Here is a 15,491-nt window from a genome sequence, read left to right as displayed (position 1 = left end):
TCAAGATGTGTATGTCAGTTATACTTTTATGTCCCCCAGAACATTCTTTGAACACACAGGTTGTCTATTATTGAATGAATGAATAAATGAACGAATGAATAATTATATACCACAATTCCCCTCCTCAGAGCCTTATCAATCATAATTTATTTGTACTAAGTGTTTTATATAAATTGTCTTGTTCTGTGCTCACAATTCCTCCAGCTAAGTGTTGTTATTTCCACTGTACAGATGAGGAAACCAAGGCTCAGCCTAAGGTCACATGACTAATGAGTTACAGATCTGGATTCCCATCTGGGAGGACTGAACCCTCTGGCTGCCAGCTGAGAACCAGATCTGAACTGAGATGGCCTCATCAAACCACAGGCGCATTCTATGGGCCACTCAGCCAGCATCTTTCTTTTTAAAATGTTTTAACTCTTAATGGCTTTTTTTCCAAAGAGTTAGAAGGGTCTTTAAAATAAAATGTGAAACTGCATAGAAATTAGTGGCAATTCCAAAATTTCTTATAAGAAGGATTTGGAAATAACAGTTTCATTGGAATTGAGGTGGGGGGAAGATGGACACAAGGATTTTTTTTTTTTTTTGAAATTATCTATAAATTATATTTTCATAGGTGGCTCAGTAATTTTTAATCAGATTCTATTATTATTTGCAGATTGCTGATGAATATTACAGGGGCACTTTAAAGGGATAATAATGCTTATGTTTGAGAACATATTAGAAATTGTGTGTTTCATGCCCGGCTGGAGTGGCTCAGTTGGTTGAGCACCGAAAGGTTGCAGGTTGAATTCCCAGTCAGGGCACAGGCCTTGGTTTGTCCTGGCCGGGTCCCCAGTGGGGGCACGTATGGAGGGCAGCCAATCAATGTTTTTCTCTCTCTCTCTCTCCTTTCCTCTCTCTAAACAAGCCGTCTGATGAGAATAAAAAAATTGTGTTTCATGATTCTGTACGTGAACCAGTCTTGCTTACCATTTTGCCAAAGTTATTTAAACATCAATAAAGTGGAGTCTCAAATTTATAAATGACATCAAGATTTTCTGGCAATTGAAATATTAACCTGACAAGAATAAACGTGGAGATCTCATAGCGCCATGTGAGTGAGCGGGGAGCGTGTCCTCGGTGGAGACAGCTATACATCATGCCCGCAGGAAACAGCCCACCTCATTCTCAAGGGGCCGTGGCCTCCGAGTGCAGACGTGATCCAGGAAAAGGGTGATGGCATCACTGGAGACATTGCCTGAAGAAGCCGGTCCAAAGCATTGTGGCAGTCACAAAAGCAAGCATCATCAGGAAGGATGTTAAAAAACAAAATAGAAAGCCCGATCTCGTGAGTGCTCGCACACACGCACACATGCACACAGGGACACGAGTATTCATCTTCTTCACAAATGCTGGGTGGAGTTCCAGTCATTAAACCTCAAAAATGTCATAATGGAACTGGAACGTATCCAGAGAAGGTCCCTTAAAATTATTAGGGTTTGTGAAGAAACCAGAAACTTTAAAACACTTCAGTCTGGAAGGACAAAATAGGAAAGTTGGTGGGCCGGGGTCTATAAAATCACAGAGAGTACTGATTAAGTGAACACAGATCTTGACACCAAATTCCAGCAAAGCAGACCTAGAAGCCCTGGCGAAATTAAAGTATTTTTAGGACAATGTATGTTTTCAAGTGCTAGTTTATAGGGCATATAAGAGAGAAAAATCATAACTCTAAGAGAGTCCATAGCAGTGAGCTCATGATAGCTTATGGTGCAGTTACAGCTAAACTACATGCTCAGTCTTCTGATGTCCCATGTTATTCAAGACCTGTAGTGAGCTTCCTCCACACTGTTGAAGACCCTGAAAAAGGAGATGCTACATTAAATTAACTGCTGGTTTAATACATATGGTATATCTGGTAATTCCCAAACTGGCCAATCAAAAGAATCACCTGGGATCTTTTCTAAAAAAACAGATTCTCATATCCAGTCATTCTGATTCAGTTCATCTGGGACTTAGTCACACAGAGACGATCTTTTCCATAGAAAAATGCAGAGTGTAATCTGATTGGCTGGACTCAAATCATGCCTTGTCCTTGAACCAATCACTAACATGGTGAGGGTAGGGTTTCCCCCAGGAAAGAAAGTGGGTGACTAATATTCAGTCTCCCCTTCTTCCCAAGTAACAGAACCTTAATTATATTAGGTGATGCGTGTACCCAACAGCAAGTCTACATCCCCAGGCTCTCTAGCTTTGGCTACATGGTTAATGCTGAACAGTGAGAAGAGTACAGGTCTGGTGTAGGAGTTCCAAGGAGTTTCTTTAAGGGAACTGATTCTGCAGGGAAATGCGCCCTTTTTCCTTCCTTCCTTTCCCCTTCCTACTGCCTGGAATGTGAGTATGATGACCAGTGATGGAGTCACCTTTTTATGACCGTGGGAATAAAAGCTAGAATAAGCCCAAGTTTCAGATGATTCTGCGAAGTTGCCCAGTAAGGCCAGGATTTCTCATCTCCTCGCTTTTACAGAATAGAATAAGCCCTTATGAGTTTTAATGATTTTTAGTTTGTGTTCTCTATGCCAGGCTTCTGAACCTAATCCTTCCTGATACAGTAGGATTCTGTAACCAGATGTAACTGGAAAGTGAGACTAAGCAGAAGTTATTTTTATGTTCTGCAAATTCTCTTTAAGTATCATCCACCATATCTCTGGGCATCCTGATTTGTGTTCTCTGTTCTACAGCTTGAAAAATACTCTTGTCATGTCTTACAAAGAATTTGTCTTTTACTACTTCCAAAGCTGGGCATAGTTCATCACCTATACCTATAACATTCTTTTCATACATCTGTGAAAAAGCACCCTCTTCAAAACTTGGTCCAAGATGCAGAATGCCCCAAAACGCTTCTAGACCAGCTCCACTAAAGCCTAGATAATCAAAAGCAGTTGTTCTTTTAACTCAATCTCTCAGACTCTGTTTCCACATTTATTAAACAGATTCAATCAGTGGTTTCCAGACATTTTTAGCCACAAGTCCCTTCATCTGAATAAAACAAAAAACAAGAGTCTCTAAGGCCTACAAGGATGGTTATGCAGGTTGGGCACTGCCATTTTTGTCACTGTCTTTCTGATTGACACCTTTTAGAATTGTACTGTGTACAACCTGCCCCAAAATACACCTAAGAGGTACATTCTCTGAGGAGGACCAGAGGCTTGAGGCATTGAAAAGCATTGTGCTGATACTTTCAATGCATATAATCAATAAAAGCCTAGTATTTAGAATATCAAAGCACTCCTTATATTAATACAAATAACAGAAGTAACCCAATTGAAAACCTGGCAAGGGACTTGACGAGGCACTTTGCAAAATAAAATAGCTTATGGTCAGTCAACACAAGACAAGAGCTCAGTCTCATTAGAAATCAAAATGATGAAAATTAAAATCATGATAAACAACCATTTTATCCACCAGATAAGCAAAAACTAAGACCATTTTATCCACCAGATAAGCAAAAACTAAGAAGTCTGGCAATATCAAGTGTTGCCCAAAACATGGAAATATATGAAACCTCAAATACGGTGGGTGGGAATTAAATTGGTACAGCCACTTTGAAAACAATTTGTCATTATCTGAGGTTATGGGGGTCTACAGAGCCTGTACCTATTCCTCTCCTTTGTCTACCCCAGGGAAATGCATGTACATGTGTATCAGGGTACATGCCCAAAGTGCTCTTAGCAGCATTGTTCAGAATAGCTAAAACCGAAAGAAAAAAACAATTGTCTATCAATATAAGATGGCCTAGTATAATGAATACAATGAAATACTATTTTGCATGAAAATAATAAACTATCACTACACTCAATGTTTTCATTTCTCTGCCAAAAGGAAAACATTCATATTCTTTGGTAAAAACAAGTTTATATTTTACTTTATGGGTGAATCTTATTTTTTCATTTTTTAAAAAAAATTTTGATTCAATTATGACTTAATTAACATAAAGAAAATTTAATATTTAGAATTCTATTGCCATTGGAAATTTAATTTCAAATTACATATACATATTTAGTTTGCAGAAAATTATAAAACAGCAACCAATGAAAGACTCCCACATATAAAAGTACATTAGCTGCCCTGCCAGGCGTGGCTCAGCTGTTGAGCGTCAACCTAGGATCCAGGCGATCAGGGTTCGATTCCCGGTCAGGGCACATGCCCGGGTTGCGGGCTCGACCCTCAGTCAGGGGTGTGCAGGAGGCAGCCAATCAATGACTCTCATCATTGATGATTCTCTCTCTCTCTCTCTCTCTCCCTCTCCTTTCCTCTCTCTGAAATCAATAAGGATATATATATTTTAAAAAAGTACATTAGCTGAGGAAGAAAAACTGTGGAAGAAATATGATGGAGTACAAGTTCAAAAGGAAGAGAAATGATGAAAAACTTTTGACTATTGAAGTGAAAATATTACTGTTCATATACTTTTTCAATCATGATGTATCAATGTTAATATATTTAAATTTCTTAGCTACACTTAAACATTCAATGGCTACATGTAAATTTTATTTGAATTGTCAATATTTACAATATTTTAAAAATTATTGGCACCTACGTAAAATTGATAAAAAATTTAGATGTCAACCTAAAACCGTATGCGAGAATGCATAGTTTTATGTTTGTTTTTGAATTATTTTAGGATGTAAGCTAGCAAAGAGTTTCAAAGACCATAGAAACAAAGTGCTTATGTGATTACGCACAGGGGGCGGCTCTCTTCTCCCTTTCCAGTTTCATATCCCTCACCTCCCCACCTCCCAGGAGACCTTATTTCCTTTTCTGCTCCAATTTTTCCAGTTCTCATTTTGATTTTTAAATAATCTCGAATTTTGCCTGCCTGCCTTCCTTTTTCTCCATGAGTCTATTCAGTGAGTGAAATCTGTCATCTCCTCAGGGTCACCTACGTTCTTGGAGTCTCCTCTCGCATGGAAGCTTTGGCCCTTGCTGTTGGTAACTTTGCGACTCTATTTTATGGGTCCATCTCAGTGATTGTTTTGATGTCATGCTCTCTGGTGAACATTAGGGACAGATGAAAAAATAGTTGGATTAAAAGAATGATGACAGCAGTTGCTGACTGTCGTGTTTTCAAGATAGCTACGTGAGATTAATACGGGGCTCGATAGCATTCTGTCCTCCACTCAAACGGCTTCTGTGTTAAGATGTGGAGGGCTGTTTTTTCCAAAAGTGGCAGCAACAATGTTTTCTTTCCCGTGTGCTCTTTCAGAATCTTGCCCCTCCTTCATCTCTTCTCCTTGAACCACGATGGGCCTCCGTGTACAGCAGAAGTGACTCCTGGGCCTAGGACCTGAAAGTCAGTAGTGTCCACCTGGCTCTCTCACTTGGGGTTTCACCCAGAGGACCCAGACACCATGCTGTGAGGAAATCTAGGCCACGTGGAGAATTCTGAGCCTAAGTGGCTGGCCCTGACACCGGTGAGCTCCCAGCTGAGAGCCAGCACCAGCTTGCCAGGCCTGAGGGGGCGCCATCCTGGGAAGGCAGCTACCCTGCACAAGCAGCCTTCCCTGCTGGCATCTGCCCAAAGGAGGCTTGTGAACGAAAGTTGTTGTTTGAAGCCGCTACATTTGGGGGCGGTTTGTTATACAGCGGTAATAACCAGCACATAAGATAAAGGGACATTCCCACGACAACGGTCCTGGCCTGGGAGCTGTGTGTTTCCAAAGATCCATTCCCTTTTGCTCCTTTCCCTCTTTCTTCCTTTTTCTCCTGATAGTATTTGCAGGAGGAATTAACCAGACCTAGTTAAAAAAAAAAAAAAAAATGCTCAATATAATTACTAGTTAGGTTGTCTCTAACAGCAGAAAACAGGGAATTCCAGCTTAGAGGAAGCAACTTTTTTCACACTTGCTTAGTGCTTTTTAGGATGTCATTACCAAATCATATAGGATATTTCTTCCCTTTTTCCTTGTGTGTCTGAGAGTTCATTTTTGGAGACATGGGGATCCAAAACGACTCATCGCTAAAACGCAATCGGTACACACATATTATCTAATGGTATTTTCTGTGACTAAACAAAATTTGGCCTTTGGGCCAAATTGTTTGCATGTGGGCTATATAAAAAAATCAAATATAGGGTCTAAAATGTTAGTTTAACTGTTGCAGCATACAGAGACATGCAAGGGCTTGCTTAATGGTTCCACTTTGATTTGGAGCACACACAGAAAGATTACACTTAGAAACACAACGTTGTCTTCAGTCTTGGGGAGCTTAAGTCTTCGGTTGCCTTTTACTTTAACTTTGTTTCATCAAACCATGGCAATACAGATAGAAGCCCGGATAAATATTTGTGAATTGTTTGAACTTTGTTCTATGCCCTTAAATGCTCTTAGGAAATCAATTTCGGACTAAAGAAGTTTGAAGATTCTGTCACTAAAACTGGACTCATTCGGGGCCAGTTGTGATGAAAACACAACAGGAGTAAAGGTATTTTGAATTTTCAGTCTACAGGATCTTTTGGAAAATGATTATTACTGCTTGAGAAACTGCATATAAATTTATACTCAAAGTAATTGTAATTCTTTTGAAGCAGTTTTGGGTCTAAACACTGACTTTTTTTAGGTGACTTTTCAAGAATATTTACTTACAGCCAGCTATCACATGATCTGCCCTCACTGTGTCCACCCCCCACTACCTCCCCACCTGAACCCCCCCACCCCCAACCACCTTTTCTCCAGGGGAATCAGATTGAGGGGGTGAATTTCTCTGGCGCCTTTTCACTAGCGTGATCCTGAAAGGGGAGTGTGGGCAAGGGTCAGGGCCACTCTGGAGATCCTTAGGAAAATCAGTTTTGTAATTTATGTGTTCATGAGCCCAAGAAAGGGCAACTTCTCTGTGGAAAGGGAGAATGGAAGTTTCCAGGCAGATATGACATCTCTCTGGCAACATATCCACTGGGGCCCTCTGGCTTTCTCGTGATTTGGCTGTCGAATTTGGGTTTGATTTGGCAGGTCACTTAACCTCTGTTTCCTCCGCTTCCTCAGCTGTAAAATGGGGTCACCACTTCCTATTCAACATCACGGGACTTTATAAAGACAGGCAAATATTGATGGCAAGCAATTTGCAACAGGAAGAGCTAATGCTGCAAAGCTCAGTTCAGCCACTTCCCAGTAGGTGATTTCAGGTGTTATTGGCCTCTCTCTGCCTCAGTTTCCTCATTGAAACGTAAGGCTAATAAGAGGATCTATCTCACAGAGCTGTCTGGGGATTAAATGATATAATACTCTACGTGAAGTACAGCATCTGAGAGTCTTAACAAACCTTGACTGTTTCACCTGCTCTGCACCTTATTTTATCTAATATGTGTCACAGATCCATGACCAGAGGGTTGGGATTATAAAAGAACCCTAGAATGAAAGGTAAAGACTCTCTCACTTGACAGACAAGAAAAAAGAAACTCAGTGAGGCCGGGTAACTCGCCCAGGGCTATCCGATTCATTAGTGAGAGAGCAAGAGTTAGAGTTCAGGTCTCCTAATTGTCCGGTTGGGCCAAGTCTCATTTTCACTCCTTTGAAGGCTGTGCTGGTATTTCTATCCCCAGATAATTCTTTCTCAGTCTGATTTTAACCCTAAAACCAGTTTATACCATCAACCGGTGCATTCTCTACGTCTCCCACAGCCCCCTCCAAACCTGCAGATCACCTCCTCTCCGGAAAGGCCCCCCTAACCCCCCCGCAGGAAGCCAGGAAAGGTAACACTTTCTCGGAGACCTGAGGAAGCCACTAATGGGGACAGCAGGTGAGGAGGGAGGCGGGCGCGCTGCAGCTGCTGGCAAAGGTTGCCCTAGTAACCGTGTGGGGCTCCACTCAGGAAGCGAGCCCAACTCCAAGATGCAAAATGATCGCTTCCCGCGGCTCCTGCAAGCACAAAGGAGCCAAAGGAACAGAGGGATGGCCAGGAAGGGAGGCGCAAGGCAAGGTGGGGGCCCATGCTGTCGGTTACAACCTTCCTCCTCCCACAGAAGAAAGAGAGAACAGCTCTTTGAATCTTCTGGTTTGTATGAACCGTGAAAACCACCCATTAAACATGAGTCCTTTTGTGGCAAGAGAGGGAAGCAGGACCCCCTCTGTTCACCAGCCTTATGAAACAATATACCAGGACAGGGGGGCAGAGATCCCAAACATTGCAACTTTATGGGGGCCCTAAACTCTTCTTGCTCCCTCTTTTATTCAGACTGATGACAAAGACCATTTGCTACCAATTTATTGGAAACTTTTTTTTTTTTTTTTTCACAGCTTGAGCTGTTTAAATGCAGGGAGCTCCCTCTCCCCAAATCGATGTCAGACACTTGCTGAATGGGCCAGGCTCAATTATGTTCCCTCCGCAGGTTCAGCTCACACTGTGACCCTGCATGGCTTCCTGCTATTCATATGTGTTACTTCCCCTTTGTGGTAATGGCTTGTGGCACTTGGCCAGAAAACATTATTAATTTCAGAAGTGGACTGACAAACAACAAACCCACAGTGAACCGAGAGGAAGTGCTGGGGAGGCCAGCTGTCGGCTTGAGCGGAGCAGTAGGAACTCAATGTATGCAAGTTTGAGGAGGAAAGATGATAATCCACAGAGAGGAAATGCACTAAAATTATCCACAGCCCATGTTAAAGAAAAAAGAAAGAAAAAAGAAAAAGAAAACCAGAACAAAGGAGGGGGGAGGTGAGCACACAGCTACTTGAGCTGCAGCTGGACAGGAAATTGCTAACGCTGCTTGCAAATCCCCACTTTGAACAGCCAGTTTAGGGAATGCCAGGAGCGGAAACCGTTCAGAACTGGATTAACACGGGCCAAGTGGAACTGCAACCCACTTCTCCTTTCTGAGCTCCGGCTGACTGGGGGAAGCCAAATGGGAGACTGACTTGGTAGTTTTCTGCACGTTTGCCTTTCACACATGCTGTTGCTGAAAGCCACACTGGACAGTTTGATGCGATTGCCATAAAATCAGGGCCACATGCCTATCATGTAGATTACCAAACCATCCAACTGGCACCTCACATGTGCCATGTGGGTGGAAAGCTCATCTTTCTCTCCACTGCAGATAAAGGGCCTAAACTTATTTGAAAGGAGCACAAAATGTAGTTATGTTCTAGTTCATTTGATTTCACACACCTGCCCTTTACTTTTATTTTGGCTTGTGTACTGTTACACTTGGGACAAGAGGGGGTGTCCCAAAGAAAATGACAAGATAGTAAGCCTTTACCTTGAAAGAAACTGTTCAAAATAACCTCCATCAGGTTCAATTGTGGTTTCTGACCTACATCCTAAACCAGTTAAGCACAAAGTACATTACAGCAGGTGTGACAAAGCTCCAACTAAAATGTCAATGTTAAACTTAAAAGCCAAATCCAGGCTCCAGTGAGAAAGCTTAGATATACTTTGCCATGTGCATGAGGAAAGGGAGACACCACTCCTGATCTGTTACTCCAACTTCAGGATAATTGGCAAGTAGAACTGCCAGACAGTAAACTAAGTGGAAAAATAATTACCCCTGCTTTCTCCTTGGCATGTGTATGACTGAGTAGAAGATCCTGATGGAGAAGGAAGGAGAGGTTAACACTGTGACTGTCATCTTGTCATTCTGGCACCCCCTCTCTGACTACTCATTAATATCCTTATTTCCTCAGCGGCAAGGTGTATTCCTATGGCTTACTCTTTTTTCAAGAGCATTAGGATTACTAAATAAGCCAGAACTATATTCATAGAAAGTGCTATCCATACACAAGGTAAAGTCAGTCTATTCTATGATGTCACCCTATTTGAAGCAAAAGATTAATTTCATAAGCTGCACCTGAAAACCATTCTTGAAATAGCTTAAAAGATGAGAACTTTGCCTCGCTGTGCCTATATGTATTTTATAAGCCAGTGTCATTCCCAACTGAAAAATAGCTAAAATGTGTCACTTCACATTCAGGTACAATTAAAAAAAAAAAAAAAATACACACCCCTTCAATAGCCAAAATAGTTATTTATTAATAATTTAAGGTTTTACATTCTTATAATAAATTTCATCTCAAAACTTTACACCATGAACATAATGAAGCAACTTAACTCTCCCCGCTTCACAATCATATGCACTCCCCCTATCAAATGGGTACCCATGCTCACACACACACTTCCAGTTTTATACAAAATTTTTAAGAGGAAAGAAACCAACCCAAAGTATTGCATTAGAGGTGTCGCTCCCTGAAGAATTTTGTACAGAGGTAATATACTGTTTAGCACAGCTGAAGTTTAAAAAAAAAAAAAAAGAGTGAGCCCATGATTTTGGTGCCTTTCCAAGGTATCCCCTTTAAGACAACACAAGCCAAAATATTTACAAAGGTAAGGCATAGTCAAACTACATTAAAGGGGGGGATCACAAGGAAGTTATATGAAAGAGACTGAGGACTGCACCATAACAAGGTCTCAGCGATTATAGTGTCCATGAAAATGTCATTCAGAACTGGTAAAGTTGAGCATGCTGCAAATATATCCTTTGGATTAGAAAAGAGCAAAAGTTTCCATTTTTTGTTTTAAGAAGTGGTATACTGCTCTTTCTCCCTTTGGATGATTTCTTTTAAACCCATCAAAGAAAAAACAAACACAATTCAAACAATGCCAAGTGATTTACGATCAAATATTTACAATAATCAAATGGAGTATCAGATTTATTTTATCTATTATTAATGTGTGTTTTTTGCAAACTGATACTACAGAGCTGAAACCTGTCTTTGGCTCCTCTATATGCAAAATTGAATCAGTCTTCACTGAAGACAATATAGTCAGTTCCAGATGCAAAAGGAAACAGTCATACAAGGCCCTAAAGAATACACGCTCCTATCCTACCATTTGGTCCTACCCTATTTATCTGGAAGTCCTCAAGTTCCAGTCCCTGCATGGGTAGGCTGTACACACCGGTGTGGAGCAAACCTACGGTCTGTATCTATACAGCAAGTCCTGTTGTTCCAACGAGAATGGAGCAAATCTCTCTCTTGCAATAACCAATTCCACATGTGATAACCTTGTCTAATAGACAGCTGGTGTCATTTGGACACCGGGGGCCACATACAAAGAAAGCAGCCCAGCTGATGCTGTCAAGAGAAACTGCTAAAGGAAAGGACACATCCCAGCATGAAGGAATGTGGGGCCTTTCACGTGGATTGCAGGGAGTCCACCTGGTAGACATTCTGGTTGGAGGGGGTGGTGAAGTAGAGCTGTTGCGAAGGGACCCGGTTGTCACAGGGGCTGCTGAGTCCCAGCGTTCTCTCGAAGTCCAGCAGCTGGCCCATGAAGTTGAAGTTGGGGGAGATGTTGGATTTCTTCATCTTGACAATGTCATAAGCATCGTTCATTGAAAGATTGAGCTTCTGCATAAGATAAGCCACAGTCACAGTGACTGAGCGGCTGATGCCAGCCAAGCAATGCACCAATACGCCACAGTTTTTGCCCCGGGCTTCATCTGTAAACACAGAAAGGCAAGATTTCAGCAGACCGAAAAACCACCCTTTGTGAATGATCAGTCTAAAAGATGAATTTTTTAAAAAGATCCAAAGAGTAATCATGTCTGGCTGTTTAGCCCTGCAGGCAGCAGAAAATGTGTCATTGCGATAAAACATGTACACTGGGCACAATTACATATTTCAGATATTTTCTGAAAAGGGAGCTTTTGTATTAATTTTCTGCCAACAAAAAACTCCTTAATGTGTGCATTCTTTGCCTCAGCATGTGAATACCAGAAACCCTGCAATATGGTAGTGAATGCCTTTTATACAGACAAGCAGACTGCAAGGGTCTATTAAATTATTCTCCAACTGTTGTGCAGCTAACAATGGAGGTATTCAGGCATTTTAAAAGAGAGAGGGAAGTCACAGGGGACAGCCCATTAGGAGGAACAGGATGTCGACATGGCCTGAAAATGAGTTCCTTTGTAATAGGAAATGCATTACAATGCCTGGAGATTCGCTTCTCCAGGCTTCCAGCCCACAGTCCTTCCTGCTGGGCTCAGGTTACCCTCACTGTCTCACTGTTCACCGGTATCACAGTAACATTCAACTGGATTACAACATCTAGCATTCACAGGGTTTTCCAGCAACTAACTTGATGTCCTAAAATAACTTCACGTCTTCTAAAATTATAAAGCAGTGCTAAAATTCCTGCCTATATCTAGCCCTACCCCAGTCTGCAGATTGTGGGAAAATTCTGTTGTTTGATTATGAACACCCCCCCCTTCCAATAACTGAATTCAAAGAGTCAAAAAACAGACTGCATTTCAAATGCACCTGTGGTCAACAACCTTATCAAAAGGTGTTTTTTCTTTCCTTAGCAAGACGGTAAACTAGAATTAAGAAGGTCCTAGGAACATTAGAGACCTGTAGGCTAACAAGTTAGCAGGCAACAAGAAAGATTAAAAGCTTAAATTCTGTGAATGGCTAAGAATTTTTCATTTGAGAGTCGAGGAGCGAGTACTGTTAATTAGTCTCACCTATGAAAGAAATGGCCTCAGGGAAAAACTGGGACAGGTTTTGGCTCCAGTGATCCGAGATGGGGATCTGCTTGTATTTAAACTCGCCTGCGTTCTCAAAGAGATTCGGCAAATTGGGGGTGACGTTCAAGATGTACTTGATGCCGAACTCCTCCAACACGTCCAGGTTGGTGGAGTCCTTGGCACAGCCCAAGTAAAGGAAGGGCAAGATCTCCACGGGGAAAGAAGGCTGGCTGTTGGACAGCGGGCTGCCATCCGAGTCCGTTGCGCTGTTGGGGTCTCGGTCAAGGTCAGACTCAATGTCCGAGGAGTCGGAGCTGATCCGCAGGCCCCCGAGTCCCAGCACTGGCAACGGCGGCGAGCTGCTGCTACACGAGCCGTCTAGATTGGTCTCGCAGTGCAGGGCGAACTCGGCTTGGAACTTACTGAAGCCACCTGCCAGGACGAGAAAAGCAATCGTGTAACCCGAGACCCCGTAGTAGTTTTCACAGCTTTGAAAGCCGCAGCCGGGCGTAGGAAACACCACGGCACCTGACGAACCCCCTACGCACAGAGCCAGGGGCAGTAAAGACACTTCGGTGCGCACCCTTGGAAAGGCAATGAACAGGCCCGCCTCCCCCGAGAGCCCTTATTCTCTTGAATCCGGAAACGCACAAAATGGCAACTTTTCTGAGCATTTTGAGGAGCTAGGAAATGCCCATATGCAACCCCCACGACCTGTCCCGCCCTGCAAATCTTAATTCAAACCCGAACGATATAGGAAAGCAAGGGAAGCTGGAGGCTATTCCGAATGCGAAGAACTCATTAGAATCGGCGGGTGCTGCAGCCCCGAAGCCGGCGGATTCGGCGCCGGCCCGGCTCGCCCGTGCGGGACGCGCACGGTTGGCAGCCCGCAGCCCGCAGCCCGCCCCCCGCAGGGCAGCGCGGCTCCGAAGCTCCAGCCAAGCGCAGCCCAGGGCACTTCCAGGCGGCGTGCCCCGCCGCACCCCCCAGCACGTACCTTCCAGGTAGAAGGCCCGGCAGCCCTCGTCCTTGAGCTTCTTGAGCAGCAGTCCGAGCACCGACTCGCCGCCCGTGTTCTCGTTCCAGTCGCTGCTGCTCTCGTCGTAGAGCACCACGGTATCGGTGCCGCAGCGCCGGGTGAAGCGGTCCCGGTCCTCGCCGCGCGTGAAGAGCGCGCGCACGGGCAGGTTGCCCTTCTGCAGGCGCCGCAACATGATGCCCGGGATGGCCACGTTGATGGCTGACTCGATGTGTGACGACTCGTACAGCTCCTGCGGCCGGCAGTCCATCAGCAGCAGCCGCTCGTTGCCCAGCTCCAGCTGCTCGTTGAGCCACGCCACCGTCTTGCTGATCGCCATTTCCGACGCGAAGGGCACGGGTCTGAGCGTATCTATCATGGGGGTCGAACTGCGAGAGAGGGTGGGGTGCCTAGCAGTCGCCCCTCGGGGCAGGCATAGGCCGAGCGCGCCGCGCGAAGCCCCCGAGCGGGGTCGGATTCCACCGCGCTCTTCCCGAGCCGGGTTAGAGGTTGGGGAAGACGAGACAGAAGGGAGGCCGGCGGTTCCCTCCGCGCCCAGCCGCAGCCGCTCGCTCTCGGCGTCAATGAATCGCTCTGAATGAAGCCGCCTAGACAGTTTTGTTCCTCCCCAGTGAATGAAATCCAATTAATTTGGACTCCGGGCTACTGAGAGGGGAGGTGAGGGGAAAAAGTCCAGCGGCTCCTAATCCCTCCCTCCAAGGCTGCGCCTCAAATCCACCGGAGCGTCTTTCTCCTCGGGTTATTCAAGCCTCGCTCTCTGTCTTTCGGACTCAGCCCTCGCACACCCCCTGCGCGAGGCAGCTCCTCAATGGATACAAACAGCAAGCGTCTCAATGGATACATTCTCCCGGCCAGCCAATGAGCGAGCTGCGGAAGGGGCTGTTGCCGTGGAGACGGGCCGGCTGGAACAGGTTGTGTTGATGAATTGTTAATGAGTTTGTCATTCACAAAAACGGAAAGGAATTTCCGCTCCGGATAAGCCCCAGTGCAAACAAGCTGCAACCACCGGCTCGGCGGGAGGAAGGAGAAAGAAGAGGAGGCGGCGGCGGCGGAGGAGCGGGGCACATAAACCAGGGCACTTCAGTTGTCTCATGTTTCCTTCTGTTGAGAGTTCACACTTCGCGTCGGAACTTTTGCGCACAAACGGTGCAATTAGCAGGCACAAAAGCCCTTGTTCGTGACGCCTGTACTCGCAAGCTAGCTTTAGGAAAACTTGGGCTGACTTTTTTTCCTTTTTATTCCCTTTAAACTCATTTGGACCGGAGTTCGCCTTAACCTTCCCCCTCCCCCCCCCCGCGCTCCCGCCCGCCCTCCTTTAGGCGGTGTGACATTTGTTTGCCAGTTTTAAAAGCCCAATTCTGTTTGCTCTGATGTTCTTTTAGCCGAGGCTGTGTTGGGGCTGCTGGACTGCCTGGGCTTTAGTGACCGATGAGGTGTTAAATGTTAATCCAACATCTTTGGAAACAAACCAGGATGACATTGAAACATTTTTAAAGCAAACAAATACCTGTTGTTAAGATAATAGGAATAAAGCTTTTTTAAAATAGCGTTTTAATTATTTTTTTCTTTAAACGGTGGAGACCGCAGAAACAAACTTAATGGGCCAGTCCGATGCTTTTATTCCCCTCCAGCGGCGTGGGGAATTAGGAGTCTTTGTTCCGAGGAACTAAGCCCCCACGCCCGTCACCCACCGTGCGCTGTGGGGGTCGGGGGTCACGCTCGTTAATCTTTTCTGCCAGCGAGCTTGGCTTCCGAAAAAGCTGGTCTGGCGGGGCTACCTGCGCGAAGTGCACCAGGGCGCGCGAAGCCTGGGGGCTGCCCCACCATCGTCGAGGCTCGGGGAAGTCCTCCCGCTAGGCCTGCAGGTTGCAGGGATAGATTGGGCTCGGTAACTGGTTACTGTAGACAGAGATGCAGGTCAAAGGGGAGCCTGCGCCCCCCCTCCCCCCGGCACTC

The 15,491-nt window shown here is 44.7% G+C and overlaps 1 protein-coding gene across 2 annotated transcripts; it reads right to left on the bottom strand.

Annotated features, from left to right (window-relative positions):
- Positions 1 to 9,977: 9,977 nt before the first annotated feature.
- Positions 9,978 to 15,070, bottom strand: DUSP6 (dual specificity phosphatase 6). Of its 2 annotated transcripts, none has more exons than XM_081127564.1 (3): positions 13,494 to 15,070; positions 12,494 to 12,928; positions 9,978 to 11,470 (listed from the first exon to the last, which is right to left on the bottom strand). In XM_081127564.1, exons 1-3 carry the CDS (start codon positions 13,891 to 13,893, stop codon positions 11,163 to 11,165), a joined length of 1,143 nt encoding a protein of 380 aa, XP_080983690.1. In that variant the 5' UTR covers positions 13,894 to 15,070; the 3' UTR covers positions 9,978 to 11,162. The 2 variants fall into 2 exon arrangements, with proteins under 2 accessions (XP_080983690.1, XP_080983691.1); XM_081127565.1 differs by having other exon boundaries at positions 12,581 to 12,928.
- Positions 15,071 to 15,491: the final 421 nt, after the last annotated feature.

The sequence above is a fragment of the Miniopterus schreibersii genome (genome assembly GCF_964146895.1).
Source record: "Miniopterus schreibersii genome assembly, chromosome: 2".
NCBI lineage: Eukaryota > Metazoa > Chordata > Mammalia > Chiroptera > Miniopteridae > Miniopterus > Miniopterus schreibersii.
This window is presented reverse-complemented; position numbering and strand designations above follow the sequence as displayed.